Genomic DNA, 19095 nt, shown 5'->3' with positions numbered 1-19095 from the left:
TTCCTGATAAGCAGGCTTGCTCATGGCAGCCTAGAACCATGTATCAGCCATCTGGATAAACGAGGGACACAAACTGTTCCCAGGACTAAATGGAACAGCATCTGACCTATCTGTGTGAAGAGGAGCATGAAATAAGGCTCTTTGACATATCTGGCTCCTCGGTCTCCAAATCACAGCCCGCTGTCACACAGGTTTGTATCCGGTTGAGTGAGCAGCAAACTGTGAAGTTATGCTTCAGGGTAGCTGCAGTCAGAGAACAACAGCGCTGAGGGCGTCTTCCTTCGTCCATTGCTGGGGGGTTTACTTAGCATCCTGCAGGCTGCCCACGGACTAGTCTAGATTGGATAGGACATCAGTTCTGCAGGAAATGGTGCCGTTAAGTTATTAAGAATAGTCTTTTCCATGCATGTATTAAAGGTAGTGGCTTGACTGTCACCTCAAGGCCAAGCATAACTAAGCAGTGATAAATTCTTTGGTGGAGTCAATGAAAGGGGCTAAGAACACACTTAAACCCTTTGTATTCATTTCCTAATCCTTTTACAAAGCGTGACCAGCGGTGTCAATCATCATTTTTGCTAACCTCTTGGCTCCTGCGAAACAGCCCCGGTAGCTAGTCAGCATAGAGATTCTTGTATCCAACTATGTTATTTTTACAGCAATGCTTCCATTGCCTGGCTTCTGGTTCAGACCCTGGGCCAAACACAAAGGAGTTGAAAATAATCTCACCTATCTTTAAAGAATCTTCGAAAACCAAATGCCACCAACTTCAGAACAGCTTCAAACACAAAAACAATGGTGAACACATAGTTGCAGTACTTCAGAGCTTCATCCAGGGACTGAAAGGAAAGGCACTTGTTAGTCCTATACAGGCTGCATTACCTTAGTCCCACCACAAAGCACTTGACAGGCAGGAGGATGCTGGAGGAAGAGACAAAAGTGAGGGCAAAGCACAAATGGAGGGATAAAGCGGCTGATGCTTGGAAACTCAGAATCAGGTGCTCTGCATATGAATGAATATGAGTTTAAAGGTCTGATTTGCAACTCACATCAGTATAACTCCAATAACTTCATAAGAGTTACTATTGATTTGCCCCAGTGTGAGATCAGAATTAGGCCCCAAAAGAATCTCTCTGACATGGAAATTGAGAAGGCAAGTTTCTATGCTGCTTAAAAATAGTTACATTTTAACAAAAGATGGGCCCTAACCAAAACCAGGCCTCCAGACCCCTGAGTCTTTGGGAGTTTTCAAAATCCAGATCTGCGTTGTATGGGTTAATCCGCCCTCTATTTTTAACCCAAAGTAGAATGAGACTATGGAATCATTGCTATGAAATATTATTGCATCAAATACCACAGCAAAACTTGAAAAACAACTAGACGTTGAGCTGAATAAGAACATCATCAGCAGTGATACTAGCTAGTCCAAAAATTACAATGGCTGTCGATCAATCCTCAGACTTCGGGGCATAAACTGCTGAACACATGAGCAGCAAGAGGAAATTCAATCCCTTTCTCACTTACTATAATTTTGTTATAAGATGCATTATGAATATCTTACACTGTCTTCTGATATAGCTAGAGTTGGCTATGATAAGAGACAGAATACTGGATTAGATGGATCATTGCTTTATTCCAGTGTGGCTATTCCTAGAATTCAGCTTAGTTTAATACAGTCAGCAAAATAAATAATCATGGAGACAGATGAAATCTTGCCTTCTCGAAATGTATTACATCTCCAGTGATGGGCAAAGTATCTCCATATTTGGTGTAATGTTCGCTCCCTCTATAAAGTCGCTCTCGGAAGTAAGGAATCCAGAGTGTTTATACTCTAAGATGATGACTGTTTATAATGGATTTCATTGGAGTTGGAGGCCAACAATAGCAAAAAAACACACAGCTCAAATCTTAAAATAGAGTGCCCTGGAGTAAAAGAGCTTTTTTTTTTTCTGACTGGGGTTGTTTTCTGGTCAAATGTGGCCATAGGGTTTCTTACAACTCAGAAAAATGAACAACAAAACCGAACACAATAGGAAACAAAAAGGCAACGGAAATATTAGAGAAAAGAAAAGCTCATTTGCTTTGGTGACAGGGGAACACAGAACTACAGAGATGGCTTAATTTCAGGGCAAAATTCTCCTACTGACGTCTGTGCGAGTGCTCTCCCCTGATGCGTGGGATAGACTCCTGTTGATTTTTGGAAATGTGATCTGAAAGTTGTACAGATGTCATAGGGCTGGCATTTCTGAATGCCTGCCTTGCTCTATTTTGAGTCTAATTATATTGCCTAAAATAAAATAGACACCTTTGTTTTTTACAATGTAGCCATCTATTATTTAACTTAAGATCTCCCTCGCTCTGGGTCCAGTTCTTGTATCACGCACACTGGTGTACACCCAGAGGAACTCCACTGATTTACACTCACGCAACACACATGTAGGTGAGATCGGATTCAGGAGAAATAAAACAGAGGCTGCTGTGTAAGGGAATTACAGGAGCAGAAAAGTATAGGTGGCATAAAACACACACACACACACGCACGCACACACACACACACTCTACCCTCTGGCTTGGTGTATCTTGGCTTAACTTCCCAGAGAATCATTTTCAGGTGCCATGGCAAATCCTACATTATTAAAAAGCAAACACAAACTCAGGAGAGCTGTGGGGGATAATACTGTGTAATGCTCCTGTAATACAGATGGACAGGCCAAAAGATTTATGTGTGACAAAGTCAATCCTGACAAGTCCTAAGAGCGCGGTAAAGGCCCTGCTCCCTAGGATACTGGTCCCCAGACTGTGTGACATGCCTCCCTAGGAGGCCATGGAGGAACATTCGGGGAGGTGTGGCGGGACCCAGACCAGCTCCCACAGGGGGATGGAGGGGAGAAGGAGCCCCACTCTGCCTCCACTCCAGCCCCACCCCTGGCCCCAGCTGCAGGTCTGGCCCTGCTCCTGGCTGCAGCCCCCAGCTCCTGGACCCAACCGTCGGCCTACTCCCGGCCATGGCCCCTGGCTCCCAGCTAGGGTTGCCAATTTTGGTTGGATGTATTCCTGGAGGTTTCATCACAGGACATAAACTTTAACTACAGATGAATCTTAAAAGCAGCAACGAGTCCTGTGGCACCTTAAAGACTAACAGACTATAAGGTGCCACAGGACTCTTTGCTGCTTTTACAGATCCAGACTAACACGGCTACCCCTCCGATAGATGAATCGTAAACTCCTGGAGACTCCAGGACAATTCTGGTGGGTTGGCAACCCTACTCCCAGCCCCGCCCACAGGCCTGCTCCTTGCCGCAATCCCTGGCTCCGACCGTGGCCCCGCTCCCAGCCAAGGCCACAGCTGCTGGGTCGGCCCCGGTCCTGGCTCCTGACTGTGTCCTCCAGGATGCTGGGCGGGAATGACCAACGAGATAAGGGGGGGCATAGACAAAAATGTTTGGGGACCACTGCCCTAGGAGCTGAAAAAGGGTTAACTCTGGTTAACTAGAGACATGGGAGGCCAGGTAAGGGCTGCCAGTAACTTTTAAAAAACCCTCTTCTGGTGAGAGAGGGGAAGGGAGAGATGAGAGACAGGCCGTCTCCCCTCCCTATAGGGAAAAAAACCAAGATAACAGCAGCTTGGGGAACCATGGGCAAAGAGGAGCCAGTGCAGTAGGGTAGCACCTGGAAGAGGCAAGGGAAGTATTTCTATTTGCATTGTGAGTTTGGGGGTTTCTTTCACTTTGCTTAAGAGAACTTCTTGGGCCTACTCTGCAGCCCACCAGGGAAATAAAGGAAAAAACAACCCGAGTGAAGAGAAAAAACCTCTGGAGTCAGGTGGGTTTATTCCAGTCCACCCACCGCCCGAGGGAGAAAGCCAGTGAGACACAGGAGGTGCCCTGCCACATATGCCTAAGGCTTCATCAAGAGACAGGGTTTTTATGATGTCTGAGGCAAAAGCATTACATGTAAACAGAGCTGATTTACTCCAAATTCAGTGAGGAAAGAAAGCCACTCTGAGCTCACTCCTTGCATATTAACATCAGTTAATGGAATATTCTAAAACACTGGCATGTTTTACTCCACCTGGTAATGAAAAACTACATGGCAAATATCAATAGGACACTGCTAAAATGAGGAGACCAATTATTTGGGCAATTTTTCTTTCATCGCTCTTGAGGGAAAAGTCCATTTAATCCTCTGTGGGCCTGATTCTGATCTCACCCCTACGCAAGTGTAACTCCACTGACTTCAAAGGCATTACTCCTGATTTACACCCGTTTACACAAGAGGAGAATCAAGCTCTTTGCTTCAAGAGGTGACTCTTTTCTGGCAGTACAGTACAGCTGGCCCTAATCAAAGCTGGAAATGGGGCTACAGCTGATAAATTCATTGTACCAAATACTTGATGTCCTCAGAAGCATCTCAAAGAACAGGGAACACTCTCGTGTCAGTTTTCGCTTAGGGCCATAGTCAGATACCATTGACATCAATGGTCATACTCCCATGATATTCAGGGAACAGGATATGGTCCTTAATTGCTCTGACACACTGTCTGATTGCTCTCCAAGGAGGGCAGGAGGCTCTTACCTTGGGCTGGTTATAGTGCTCCATTGACATGGTGATGACATTGACCCCAATGATAAAAGTAATGAACAGGTCCAAATAGTGGCTGGTACAGAGGGTGTGGATATACCTCCGCGTCGGGGAATAGTCAGCATAGTAGGGTCTGCGCTGGGCTTCTGCAGAAAGAGACAAGCAAACGCAAGGGAATGACCATGTTTCCCTCCTACCAGGGTGAGGCACGTTGGCAGGTATCAAACAACATCCTTTCCTGACTGTTGTCTCTTAGGCCGTGTCTACACGACGCGCGAAAATCGATTTTAGATACGCAATTTCAGCTACGAGAATAGCGTAGCTGAAATCGATTATCTAAAATCGATCTACTCACCCGTCTTCACTGCGCGGGATTGATGTGCGCGGCTCGCCATGTCGATTCCGGAACTCCGTTGGTTTTGGTGGAGTTCCGGAATCGATGTAAGCGCGCTCAGGGATCGATATATCGCGTCTAGATGAGACGCGATATATCGATCCCCGAGCAATCGATTGTAAAGCGCCGATACGGCGCGTCGTATAGACGTGGCCTTACACACAAAATTGGGCGCCAGGTGGGCTCCTCCTATGAACTGACCGGGATCAGAGGCTTCCAAAGAGTTTTGAGCAGACGCAAGGCACCGACCTTCACACGGAATGAACAAAGGCCTCCCAACTAGCAACAACGGCCCTTCGGAGACTCAGTTCAGCTAAGCACCCAAAAGGATCAGATACCTTATCAGAACAATCCAGGCTTCTTGGGCCGACAGAACTGTCTTGGATAACTTGGAAGGCCAGGTTCTCTCTTGCAAGATTTCATTGTACTTACCACTTCTAGTCACATCAGAGACCAGCCTCTTCACTCATATTATCTCAGGCACTTCACTCTCTGGTTGGAAGCAAGGAGTGCAAGAGCCAGGATTGGAAACAGAAATTAAGGAAGGAAAAGTCTTCAGACCCACAACAGGTTCAATTCCAGTTTGGGGCAAAGAGCCAGGGCAGTTCTTGTTTTATCTGGAACAGGCTGAGCATCTCTACTTCTCACTCAGCTAGAATCAAACAACTTACAGGTCGATGGGAATGAGAATGGGAACCTGGACTCATCTTCTATGAGAAAGGGGATTTACCAGCTAGGCATGGTCTTTGAGGGAATGCAAGGATGGATGAGGCAGCTGAGGAACACATGTTGGTGGATGGTTATTAGCATAGGGGACGAGGTTAAGGGTAACGGTCCCCAGGAGATAGGGTGGAATGTTCTGTACCTATTGTCCCTACAATGACTTTGTTGTAAGTAACTCAGATTTGCAAACGGAAAGCGGCCATGATTCAAAGACAGAGGCTTAGCACATCAAATAGTGCAGACTGTAATAGTGTTAGTTCCTTCTCTTTTGTATCTAGACAGGTGCTTGGAGGTGTGACATTTTCTGCTGTATGCCTCCAGTGGGGTGAAATTCACCCTGTGCAGGACAACTCTCAAGTCCCACTGCCCAGAAGTGAAGGTCACCCAAAGGAAACATGCTAAAAGTGAAATATATTAAAACATTAATTCTAACATTATGCAGAGCAAGGTTCTTTTGAAATTTAAGAACCAGGGCAGGGGAGTAACCAAGAAAATAGCTGGACTGTGGCCATGTGAACTTAATATCTGTGCCTTTGGTCAAGAACTTTTTTAACTGAGAAATTTATTGTGCATAACGAGCCTGAGCACAGCCACTGTAACTAGTTTCTGGATACAACCCCGTGATCGTGTAGTAATCTTACTGTGTGTGTAGTAGATTTTGACTGTGGTCTTTCCGATTGATTCTGTTTCAAATTTAATAAGCACAAAATACAAAAAACTAAATCAGGGCCAAATCTAGAGACCTATTAGGCCATATATCCAAGCCAGAGCAGGATTGTTTCTGACAGTGTTTTTGTTAATGCTTTGCCCAATCTAGTTTTAAATGTCTCAAGAGTTGAAAGCAGGAGAGAGTTTATTTTAAAAGAAGGGAAATATGAAACAACTATGCTCAGAAGGCTCCAGGAGCTCATCTTCCCATCCTTGCTAATATCTTCCAGCTGGAGTGGCACTTGTAATATTTTTTGGTAATATGGATGATGCCAGAATCAGAACACAAAAACTGAAATAATTTGGTTAGAAGGAACTGGATCCACCCAAATCCTTTAGCTACTATTTTTTTTTGGTGGTTAAATGTGGAATGGGGACATATTGAACGCTTTTTTAATCAAGGTCACCTAGACTTAATTTTAATGCCCGTGGAGGTACAAAAACAACACAAAAGCAAACACAATTATTTTTCTGTGTGTTTTGTTTTTGATTACTGGTATAAATCCCATAAATTTTGTTGAACTGGAGCGATGGTCTTTGCTGTGAATAGCTGAGTTTGGCTAATCCTATGGTACATCTATAAAAAGCATTATTTGAAATTAAAAAATATTTATTTAAGTTTGTGCATGGAAGCACATTGTGCGTTCAGGCTTATCATATGTGGAAATTTGGAACTGGCTTCTTGGGGAATGTGCAAAATCAGCATGCAGGAAGGGCTAAGGTTTACCCAAATTGGTCAAACTTTATATTAAAGGTACATTTATTGTTAATAAATGATTAATAGCTCTTACAAGCATGTGACAGACATGAATAGTATGTGCTGTAGCTGGTTATAAGTACATCAGTAAAAGGTACTACAGATGATCATCTATTGACCTTTTAGACTATAACAATCTATAACAATTGATTAGCAATTTATTAAAAGAACCGATTATCATTTATTAACTCTTTATCAACTGTTTATATAATGCACCTTAATATAAAGTGTGAGTCCAGAGTTAAATACTCTACCTGGAAATTGCTATAGCACAGGAGTGCTTCTTGTCCCACTATTGAAAAAGACCTTTCCCTATATACATGATGAGCTATAGGTATAGTATATGGGATCCTCTCTATGATGTACAGTATATGTATAAATGTTGTACAGCATGAAGGTGCCATGTACAGTATGTACAATAGATCTGATATGCTCAGCAGATGTGTAGTGCTCTTCTGCATTGTGGAAAGATGACATGAAGGATTAGCTGGGTGCTTGGAAGCCTGGATGATATTTAATACGAGGTGGGCAGAGAGACAGAAAAAGCTCTTGAAAACTCCTAATCTACTGGAGTTCTCTAACTTCTTTAAGCCAATTAATGGATGGGAAATAACTTTAACTCTGAGACACATACAAAGACAATCCAAGGGTAAAGTTTGATGACATCTAGAAACACATGCAGCAACATCATGCTGAGTGCAGTAACTCAGGCAATGGCCATTTGAGGAGATGCTACTCATGCACTGCTAAATGTGGCATGCAGGGATGTGCAGAGGGGACAACAGGTCAGATTCTGCTCTCGGGTTTGCTGCTATAAATCAGGAGTAACCTCATTGAAGCTGGTGTGAAACCAACAAGAGAGAAAAATCAGTCCCATGGTTTTTGTTGCATTTCTATTTCTTTTTGACCAGTGATGAGGCTTGTATTTTGATGTAACGGTCCAGTAGGAACACACCAAGAGTTCCTGAAAAGTCACCAATCACGTGGGCTCAAAGCTTTGCCGAATCACTGTCTATTCCAATTTCTTTTAGAGATAGTATTTTTAAGTCATCTGCACAAAAAGTGACAGCTTGTCATTTGCATGCTTGGTTTCGGTCCAATCAAAGACATGCATTTGTGTGTATTACCAATATCCAAGGAGAATATACCGTCAAAGTCTCCAGGCTACCATGCATTTCATCTGAAGGTTCGCTGCACACACTTACTGTACAGGCTGCTAAAGTTTGGAGACAGAGGAATCTGCAGAAGAGCCTTGATGAGGAGAACACTGCATTGCTGAGGTGGGAAAATGTCAAGATCTTCATTAATTACACCATCAGGCAGAATGCAAGCCTTCCTTGGTTTTTCCATAGAAATGGTTTCTCTGATGATATTGCAGCCAGCTGACTGTGACCAAATGTCAAAAGCAGTCTTATTACCTCTATCAGTTATTGCTGAAGGTTTGACTTGGTTGAAACACGGGAGGGAAGAGAGAGACCATGAAAGGTATACAAGAGGTGAACTGTTCTCATTTCTCTCCCCCAGCTTCCTGACATTGACTAATAATTGCATGAGTTAGAATCTCACCTTCCCTGGGATATATTTAGACTGCTCTGCTTGAGATTTTGCTGACATGAGAATTAATGAAGCACCAGCTCCTATTTAAAAGGCAGTCAGGTTGGCATTACAAGCGCTACCTAAAAAGCTGCTCCATGAGTCTCCTCTGCAATGAACCATTAGAAAGCCAAGTGGGTTTACGTGCATGCTTCCCATAGGCTGGTTTTATACCTGTATTAAGAAAGGTGCCTGGAAAAATACGCAAAATGTTTTTAAGTTCCTAGGCAGATGTGAAACATACAGGTACACAGTGCACTAGTTTCAGTTACAGCTCAAATAGGCTATAGAATACAGAGCGCACACACCACATGGATTAGAAAGAATGGACATGATCCTGAATGCTGCTTAGCTTCCCCAATGCCTCATCACCCTCAGGGAGAATTGTCTGCAATCAGCACATTGAAGAGCAGGTCTCATTACGGAACAGCTTTGGTGTCTGTTCAACAAACCAACCTCTTCCTTCTATATACCACAAATGTCTAGATGTTAATTTGTCCATCCAGGATCCCCAAGGGAATGGACATCAATTAAAGGTCAGCTGTGATCATGTATGCTATGGCCCTGAGAACCAGGCTGTCCACAGCAATAGTTGATCTTTCCATGGTTCACTGAACTAGCCACAGTATTAAAAACTGAACTCCAACTTTTCTTCATTCGACCGAGGGCATCCCAGTGCTGTCACCCACTGGTTTGGTTTTCAGTCCAGCTTGCTCTCTCTTTTCTGTATGCGATGTCTTAAGTACTTGTGTTTAGCCTTTGAAGGGGCATAGCACCACTCACTTTTAACCTGGCATCAGATTGTATTTGACGGACCAAATGTCCCCCAGCTTCAAGTGCACTGGCTTTTCAGCCATTACAACAGGGTTGAAATTGGCCCAGTGTTCTGAACACAGAAGAGATCAAACCGATCCGTTTGTTTTTAATCAAAGCTTTTAATCTGGGGAGGAGAGTTTCACTTTATGCCGTTTGAAAGCCTCATCAAAAGGCTAGGAGCCGCAGGATTATAAAATTACAGCACTTTTATTTATACAGTGGCTATATCTGATGGAGGCTGTGATTGTGTCAGGAGGAATACATTAGCTTATCTTGAAGTTTTGCTTTCACATTAACAATTACATTGTGGCACAACATAGTTCTGCTTTTAAAAAAAGCCACCAAATTTTATTTTTAAAGCCTATTTATTCAATCTCCTTCCCTCTTTTTCATTCCAGGGCAGTTAGCTGGCAAATATACAGCACGATTATATCTAACACTGAAGTAGTGTCTTTAGTCCATAGATCTCAAAGAATTTATAAAGGGTAGTATCTGTATCCCCACTGTCACAGGTGGAGAATCAGAGGCATGGAGAAGGAAGTGACTAGCCCAAGGTTATACAGCAACAGTGGCAGAAGTTAAGCTAGAATCCAGGTCTCCTGATGCCCAGTCCACCAGCGTCACCTGTATGCAAAGATACCTAAGCGCATATTCACACTCAGTATTAGTTACATGAAAGTGATGCCAGCAGCCCGAGTCAGGATCGGGGCCACGTTGTGTTAGGTGCTGCAAAAATACACAGGAAGACACTAATGTGACACAAGATGTAAGAATGACATAGAAATAACGGGGCAGGGGGAGAGTGAACAAGGGCAACAAAGTTTGTTAGGCCAGCTGTGTGCAGGACTTGCTGGTTCTGAATTCTAAACCTCTTTCTCTCCTGCTTACAATAAACTCACTAAATATCAATCACTGCCTGCCTGGCACTCTCCCGGTCAATATCAGCCTCTCGCAGCTGAATATGCTGCATACAAATCATCCCTGCCAGTCCCTGCAGTCGCTACTTCACCTCAATCAGGCCCAGCGCCCATTGATCTCACTGGGAATGTTGCCTCCATAAGACCCACTAGCGCACGCTTGGTGGAAAGGTTACACTCCACATCTGTGCAGTGCCTGGGCCCTCGGTTTACAAATATCTCCTATGCTCTTTCCTTGCTGACCTTTCCAGGCTTCTATATGAATTAAGATGCCAAGTCACGAGGTGCTTCTCAAGTGACACTGGTCACAGGAGGAAGTTTTTTGTTAAGGTGCTGGGGCAAGTGGAAGGAATGGTGCTCCCCTCCTGCTAGCCACCAATTCCTCCCCCCGCTGGCATGGGGGGCTGGGTAGGGAGCAGTGAAAGGGGAGGAGAGGGGCAATCCGACTGTCTATCTCCCCCACAATCTCTGCAAGCAGCCAGCTGCCCCAGCACCTACTGCAGGCACCCCAGCATCCTCCCATTCCCCCAGTTATTCTAACTCTCGGAAGGGTGGGGGAGGCTGCTGGAAAGGGGTAGGGTGCCACATTAGCTGAAGGTGAGTAGTAGCAAGGGGGAGTGTGGTGCTTAGGGCCCTGGCTCAGTTGGCTGGAGGGACGGTACCATGACTTGTGTCCGCCCATCCCTGGCTGGGATCCTGCCGTGGGATTAGTGAGGGAGGAGGCAGAGAGACTGTCTGCTGAATCTCTGCAGCCAGGTGAGGAAGTGAGGCAGGCAGCAGGCAGCCATTGCCGATGTTCATCAGGGACTAGGGAAGTGCTTAGTGCTGGGCTTTCACAGGCAGCAGGGGAGGAGTGCAGGGGATTAGATAGCTAAAGCAGCAAGAGATTGATGAGGGGCCTCATCATGAGGGGGAAAGGAAAGGAGTCTGGGGAGAAGAAAAGAGACCATCTTGAATCCAAATCCCCACTGGCTCGGGGCAGGGGGTCGGCGCAGGAACAAAGCGCTGGGCCTTGGGTTCATGTAACCCCTTCTAGGGTGTGGCAGTGTATGGCCAGGGTCTGTAGCAATGGCGCACAGTCTCCAAACTATTGTAACCCTTGGCAGATGTGCCCTCGGAATTAGTCAATAATTATCTAACATTCATCGCAGAGCCAGCTCTGTCTGTGCCATAGGCAGGTTGTGAGCAAGCTGCCCCTCCCAGACTGCTAATCATTTCCCAGACGTAGGCCAAAGCCCGATGTGCTTCTACCTTACACTTGTGTACATACACATCCCTATGTACACAGACACAGGCTCTTAAGGACACACAACATATGGCTTGATTTACATACACAGACAGAGAACTAGACAGACACAAGTCGGAAGCTAGTCCCAGACAGACAGGTGCCCAGACTGTGTATTTGCCAGCGACAGCCTTCTTTTGCTGCCCAGAGTATGTTACGTGTGTCACCCCTTGGCCTCCTGGAAAGAGGATACATCTCAGTGTTTCTCACATTCTTCCTGTTTTAATGGCCCCTGCAGCCCAGCTGAGCCACAGGAGAAGCTGTGGCTGGCTGCTGAACCACCTTGACTCAGTCTTGCGCTCCCTCGTCCGCATGGCTGGTTTTGCTGTACATCTTCCTTCCAATGCCAAGCCACCCATTTTCTCCTCATCCCCCACCTCTTGGTACAAAACAGCAACAGCACACAGCACTGTGCAGGCCAAGACAGCCACTGCGTCACCTCACAGGCACGGTACGTCACGTACACACACAGAAAGTCCACACGGCACCAGCCACACTTCATATCTTTCTGAGTCTGCAAACAGTTTGAGCCAAACCCATAGTCTTCTAAATTAACTGACATAACATGGGTGGGATTTTGGCTGTTTAAATCAGAGTTTAAATTTAAATGATAATTTAAAAAGTGACCGTTGTTTGATTTCACTTGGTTAAAAAACATTTCCCGATCCAAAGCTCGCCATTCCGAACACGGTCAGGAGGGGATCCTCCAAGCATGCGCACGAGAATGAGCTGATCTGAGGTAACCTCTTGTAGGCCCTGCATGTGATAAAACACTTAGGCTCAACTTGCCTGCTATGTCTGCCTTGATTCCCTTCCAGAGAGCTGTCTTCCTCACTGCGCCTGCTTGGGGGAAATGTTACACTCCACATCTGTGCAGCGCCTGGGCCCTTTGTCTACAAATATCTCCTACGCTCTTTCCTTGCTGACCTTTCCAGGATTCTAGATGAATTAAGATGGGTTGTGGAGTTCTCTGGGAAAGCAACTCAACAGCGTCCTTCACGTGGACAGAGACTGGCTCTGCTTGGCCTCAGAGCAGTGAGCCAGGGACAACCTGTTATCAACCTAACCCACTACCAGACACAGCAACCATTTATGATTAGGATAGTTCTCATTTGCCTGTGCTATAGCCCATTTTCTCTACAGACTACTGGTGAGTTCTGCTCTTTGCTTACAAGTGCCACTTGTTATGGTTTGGAGGCTTCTTCTGGACCAACTGTGTGAGCTGCCAAGGGCCCCCTGGGAAGTGCTGAGCAACCCAAACTCCCACTGGGAGTTGAGGGGACTTCAGGACCTTGCAGAATCTCTGTTCCAAGGGTAGGAATAAAGGAATTGATGTTTTGAAGCAGGAGATGTGGAGAAAGAGAATAAAGAAGTGTTATTTACCCCTTCACATAACATAAGAATCAGGGGTCACCCAATGAAATTAATAGGCAGCAGCTTTACAACAAACAAAGGGAAATACTTTACATAACACACAGTCAATCTGTGGAACTCGTTGCCAGGAGATGTTGTGAAGGCCAAAAGTATAACTGAGTACAAAGGAAAATTAGATAAGTTCAAGGAGGTTACATGCTTCAATGGCTATTAGCCAAGATGGTTAAGCTTCTGACTTCCAGAAGCTGGGACTGGACGACAGAGGGTGGATCACTTGATAATTGCTCTGTTCTGTTCATTCCTCATGAAGCATCTGGCATCGGCCTCTATCAGAAGACAGGACACTGGGCAAGATGGACCATTGGTCTGACCCAGGATGGCTGTTCTTTCGTTCTAATGAGTATCAATTGAGGGAGCCTCCAGTGAACTTTGGCGAATAATGGGCACGGCCTGGTTCAGGTGATTTGGCTTTGACTTCTAGGGGGCATATCGAAATCCAGCCTAAGCAAGTTGCTGAGATCAGATGATTGTGTAGTGGGCCCTATGAAATGAGTTTGGTGGGTCTCAGGCCAGTTCCTAATGGAGAAGTGTGCACCTCACAAAAAAAAAAAAAACAACCCAACCCCATCCTGGCATCTCAGCAGAGAGCTGCATGATCAGAATGGGCCATGGAGGCTAAGCTTCCCTCTTACCCCCAAATCTGCTGTATCTATGTCAGGATCAATGCATGCTGGTGGGAAAATGTAGGTGAAACTTATTTTGTTCTGTAGTCCTGTGGGGAGGCTTGGTCTGGTCATGAGTCCCCAGGGATTTCAGTCCAATACTTTTCACCATGCAGTGCAGTGTTGCAGATACTTAAAAGGGAAACTCAAAGTCCTTAATAATCCTTCAGCTGCTGTTGGAAAAGGGCTTAGTCTTCTCTGCATCTTGAAAGAGAGAGAGACGTCCAGCTGCACAAATTTATCATGGATTCTGTGGTTTCCCAAACTGCCTCCTGTTCCACAGCCACATTAGTTTTCAAGCTCATGTCAGTTTGCATGAGGGACTGCCCCACAGGAGGTAAGCTATGTGTGAGAACAGCGACACTACTAGTGAGGAAAATACACTGTCAGTCTTCCAAAAAATAACTGCAAACACAGGTGAACTGTCCGTAGTCCTCATGATTATGGGGCTAGCAGGAACTGAAGCTAAAACCCCCAAATCCAGAGGCCAGGTAAGGAAACTGTGGGGTGATCATACCCCAAATTACTTTGTCAGTGCAATTAATGACTTAACACAACCAAACCCTCTGGAGCAGAGAGGTGATTCAACTTTCAGATTCATAGAGTCTAAGGCCAGAAGGGACAACTGCGAACACCTAGTCTGACCTCCTGTATAGCACAGGCCACAGAACTTCCCCAAAATAATTCCTAGAGCATAAGAAGCTCTCTGCCGTCCATTGCGCCACAGGAGTTTCATGACATGGATTCTTCTCCAATGGGAACAGCGCTGAGACCAAACTCATTACACATCAGACCTCAATCCCAGAGTTTAAAGGCAGGTGGCATTATCTCCAGAGCCTCTCAGCCTGCTAAAGATAATTATATAGCGTCTAGGAGGAGAAGTTTACAAAGGGAATATCTGCTTTTTCCTCACTTCATCTTCCTTTAGCTGAAGTTTATCTTCCTGAACATCATACAGTGAGGTACATTTGATTATTTATGGATTTCTTTGGGAAACAGCTGGCTGTATTTGCACATGGACTGGCAATCCTACCAGGTGTGTTCTTGGATGCAAAGATTTCTTGCAGTAAATTGCAAAATATGGTGGGCTAAATCTGGAGTGGTGCTGATTTCTTTGGGTGGTGCAGGTGACTTCCTAGGAGAGGAGATGCACTGCAGGTGACTTCAATGGGAGTTGTACATGTTTATTCGTTCTCAGGACCTGGCCCCATAGCATGAGGAGCAACCTCTAAAGCTTGGGAGTTTGGTGGCCTGATCCGAAAGCCCATTGAAGCCAGTGGAAAGTCTCCCAGTGACCTCAGTGAGCTTTGGATGCTTAGCTGAGTTCTCCGAGCCTCCTGGGTTGGAAGTCTCATGAAAGCTAGCTGTCTCCCAACACCTTTATCACCTGTGGCTCCTGTTGTGCTACAAACACTGCAAGAACAGCGTTCTGGGATCCCCAGATTTCTGCTTCTAACCTCAGCTTGAACCTGGAAGCTCAGACACTTGAGCAAGAAAAGTTGGATTGCTTCTGAACTTTTTCAGATCTCAGAAGAGGTGCAGTTGGCATTTGAGGCTGGAAGGTTTGAGATGGGCTGGGTTTTATTTTAGCCATGCCACTTGACCCACGACTAGCTACAAATCCAAAGTATGCAGCCCTTGCTTTGGTTTCAGGTCAATCTGCCACTGATTAAGGCCCAGCACGAGTTCATTGTGTATCTATTTCGCGCTGAAACCTCCTGTGACAAATTAATAAAGAGGCAAGGGGGAAAGTGGAAATTTTTGTTGGAGATGTAGGCAGACTGCCTTTTGGCTCAAGTGCAGATCAGATTCAGGGATGGAAGGACAGAACTGGCTGGGGCCGAGGTTTCAATGAGCACAGCCGCCTGCTTGCCATGTCATTACAGCGGAGACATAACTTTTTGATTTAACAGCAGCTCTCCCTGCTGAAAACAGATGCTTATTGCTCTATGTTTTAGGAGACTGCTGGCAGTTTGTCATTAAGGGGCACTCGGCCATTGCAGGAGGTTATGTGAGGCAGAATAATAATAAGGGTACAATCCATGTGATGAAGTGCTAGAGATCCTGGTGGAGCTGAAAGCACCTTGCCTCTTAGATCCGTCTGTGCTCCACTAAGAAACTGCAGCTTGGGGCATATCCCTCCACTCAGGTATGACAAATTTCAACCAGCTCAAAACTAGTCTCCTGGGTCTGCTAATGTGGCTGGGAATCATGTATGACAGGTTCTTGGGAATGTTTCTATTGCTTCCTGCAGCTGGGCATGCTGGGAATTCCCAAACAACTCCCTGCTATTTCCTACCTGCAGCTAGAACCTGGCAGGGACAGTGAAAGTGAAAAATTACAACAGGAAAAATGAGCTGAAACATTTGGGATCTTTCAAGAAGGTTCAGTTCTAGAAATGGGCAAAGATTCAGGCAGGTTCTGATGTTCTCTGGTCTGGTTTGGCCATCCCTAAAAGAAATCCATGGTCAGAATTTATCAAAGCTATGTAGGTCCCTAATGACTCTCCAGTGGCCACTGTTTCCATCCAACGTGTTTAAAAGGCCTGTCCAAGACCTACATCATGGCTTTGTGCTAAAGGTCTCCTGCAATAGGTGGCTAGGCAAGCATCCTGTCTAATGGATTCCATTCACGAAGACTTGTCTCGACTTCCCCAAACTGGGGCTCCGTTCCTCTTCCCAAGCCTGTTTTGCTCATGCCCTCATGCAGCATGTGCGTGGCATGCGGGGCCATGCGCCGAGATCCTAAAAAGCATCGCAACTATTTGATCTAAGAAAAAAAAAATTAAACCACCACCATCGTAATTTAAAAATGCAGGCGACACTTTAAGCCCCAGGGCCCTGGGATGCCTTTGTGAGTTGCCTTCGCACATGAGACAAACGTTGCTCACGTTTACTCAGTAAAGCCCTCACTTGCCCAACGGCCTTCTTCCCGCTTCCTGAAGATAATGCAAGAATCATGTCTTGAGGGGCTCACTAGTAATTCAGATAGGACTCTGCTTTCCAGGCTTGCTGGCCTTTACTCTGCCTACCGTCTACACAAAGGGGCAACATTTATCAAGCTCACAGAGAACACTTCCAGGGAATGTGTAGCCCTGAGACTTAAGGCGTCGCCAAAGGAGTAAATAAATAAAGCGGCCTTTTTAGTCCCATGTCAACCAAACCAAAGGAAAACAAAAGTCTTGCTTTGGAAGCAGGCAGAGCTCAGAAAGATTTTGGTTTGTAATGCAGTCTACCGACCAGACACGTATAGCTCCTTACTCCTGCGCTTTTTCTCCAGGCGCCTCAGCCGCTTCTCCTCCCGCCGACGGGCCTCTTCTGCCTCCTGGTGCTGCCGACACTTGTGGAAATTCTCCACCACCACCCCCACGAACATGTTGAGCACGAAAAAGCTCACAATGAGTAGGAAGGAGATGAAGTAGAGAAGCATCCATGGGTTGTGGTTCTGGACGGGCTGAGAGATGGGAGGCAAGAGAGGGCAAGAGAGAAGAGGAGAAAAGTGTGTGTCATTGTAAAACAGACATATCAAGTCTCCAGAAGCAGTGGGAAGTCAGTGGTGGATTCCCATGGGCAGGAGAATAGGGCTTGGAGAACCCATGGGCTGTTTCTCAGCAAGTTTTCCTTTCACCCATTTTCTCCCCTGCTGAAATTTTACCTTCTTTTGTGAAAACCATAATTTGGCTGGGAAAAAACCTCGCAAGATCACAATTTTTGGCATGGAAATAGTTTTAATTGAAGAGAGGCCCATTGTTCTGAGATCCTTGGACACTCCAGATGCTAAGTACAAAGAGCTATCGCTGTTACGACATGGTACCATTCACCTAAGAATCTCGAGACAATTTTGCTAATGCTTTAAGCCTTCCAACACTCACATTCGGTAGCTCCTCTTTTTAACATCCCCAATTATTTTCTATTTCATGTAAATACATTCATGTTCACCATGCATTCCTTAAAGCAACAGTGGAATGGTACATGTTTTCAGTGCCCCTAGGAGCTCGTGTTCTGGTCCCAAAGTATCTGTCCTTAGGACATGATTTGTAGCTTTCACTGGATGGTGTTTCACTTCAGCAGTTCAGCGATGCTGAAGGAGGAAGAGGGCTGACTCAGAGCTCCCTGTGGGCAGCGCGTTCTATCTTCTGCATATTCGTGTGTCAAAAACAAGCCCATTTTGACCGGCTCCATGTCACTTGTGAAAGTTGCACTAGATGGGCCATTGCAACCATTTCTGAGTAGAAGCAAGATTCTGATCAGCCCCTGCATAGGTATACAAAGAGCATCCTTCCCCACCTTGCTGCATAGGGACTGCCCAGAGTCCCATTGGAGGACGTAGCCCCTGCTCCCTCTTAGTGGCTCCATGGACACTCAGGGCCTGAAAGGGGGTAGGGAAGGTTGTGGTGATGCTGGGGCCAGGGCTATACTCCAGGCACCCAAGCTGTCCAGGCATAGACTGAGGAGTTTGCTGTAGCTTTTTAAAGGGATGGGTAGTTGCTATGTTGGGGAGCTTGGGACCTCTAGGAAGAATTCCAGCTGAGATTCCCAGAATTCCTTCTGGAGACACTTGCTGAACTGGGACCCCATCACACCCAGACGGCATCCAGGGGACAACTGAGCCCTGATTGAAGTGCCCGTCAGTGCTCAGCTGCGGTTCTCAGGCTGTTCAGATCCATGTTGCTACTTTGGAGGCCCCTACTGAAATCGGCGCCATCGCAGAGTGCCTGGGAGGGTTACTCAGTTACATTAACAGCTGTGGTCTGTGCATAGTGAGCCAGACCACGAACATTAAACTTGTAAAACTTTTTTGAGGTCTTTTGTTTCTACCTGCTGGTCAATGCCTACAGCATCCAGGCCATCATACATGATGTTCACCCAGCCATCTTTGGATGAGAGGACAAACAAGGACATCAGAGCCTGCGAGGAAAAGAAATAATATAAAGATCAGCCCTGTTGCTATTCACCTCCTCTTGGTCTTTTTAAGGGAGGAAGGGGTGGACTCATTTGCTCGTTGAGTTTCTCAGACTAGCAGTGGAAAGGTAGGGCCATAGGGATCAAAGAGAAATGGCAGAATTACTTAGTCACGTCAGTTTCCTCTGCCTTCAGTACATAGGGGAGAAAAACAATCAAACTTTGCAGATGACGTTGATGGGGGAACACAATGAATTTCAAGCCTCAAAGAGGAAATGAAACGAAGAAGAGTCAAATGACCTGCTAAAACAATTCATAATGCAATGG

At 45.7% G+C, this 19095-nt stretch overlaps 1 protein-coding gene across 2 annotated transcripts in view; it reads right to left on the bottom strand.

The window, feature by feature from the left end:
- CACNA1H (calcium voltage-gated channel subunit alpha1 H) overlaps positions 1-19095 on the bottom strand; it is a 203668-nt gene that overhangs the window by 36203 nt on the left and 148370 nt on the right. For both annotated transcript variants that reach the window (XM_032762698.2, XM_075069148.1), the window contains exons 22-25: positions 18685-18774; positions 17128-17320; positions 4573-4724; positions 727-836 (exon numbers count right to left, since the gene is read on the bottom strand). In XM_032762698.2, the coding sequence (XP_032618589.1) occupies positions 727-836; positions 4573-4724; positions 17128-17320; positions 18685-18774 (545 nt within the window). The remainder of the gene's footprint in view (positions 1-726; positions 837-4572; positions 4725-17127; positions 17321-18684; positions 18775-19095) is intronic.

The sequence above is a fragment of the Chelonoidis abingdonii genome, chromosome 9 (genome assembly GCF_003597395.2).
Source record: "Chelonoidis abingdonii isolate Lonesome George chromosome 9, CheloAbing_2.0, whole genome shotgun sequence".
Classification (NCBI taxonomy): Eukaryota; Metazoa; Chordata; order Testudines; family Testudinidae; genus Chelonoidis; species Chelonoidis abingdonii.
Note: the sequence above shows the minus strand (reverse complement) of the source record. Positions and strands in the feature narration are given on the sequence as shown.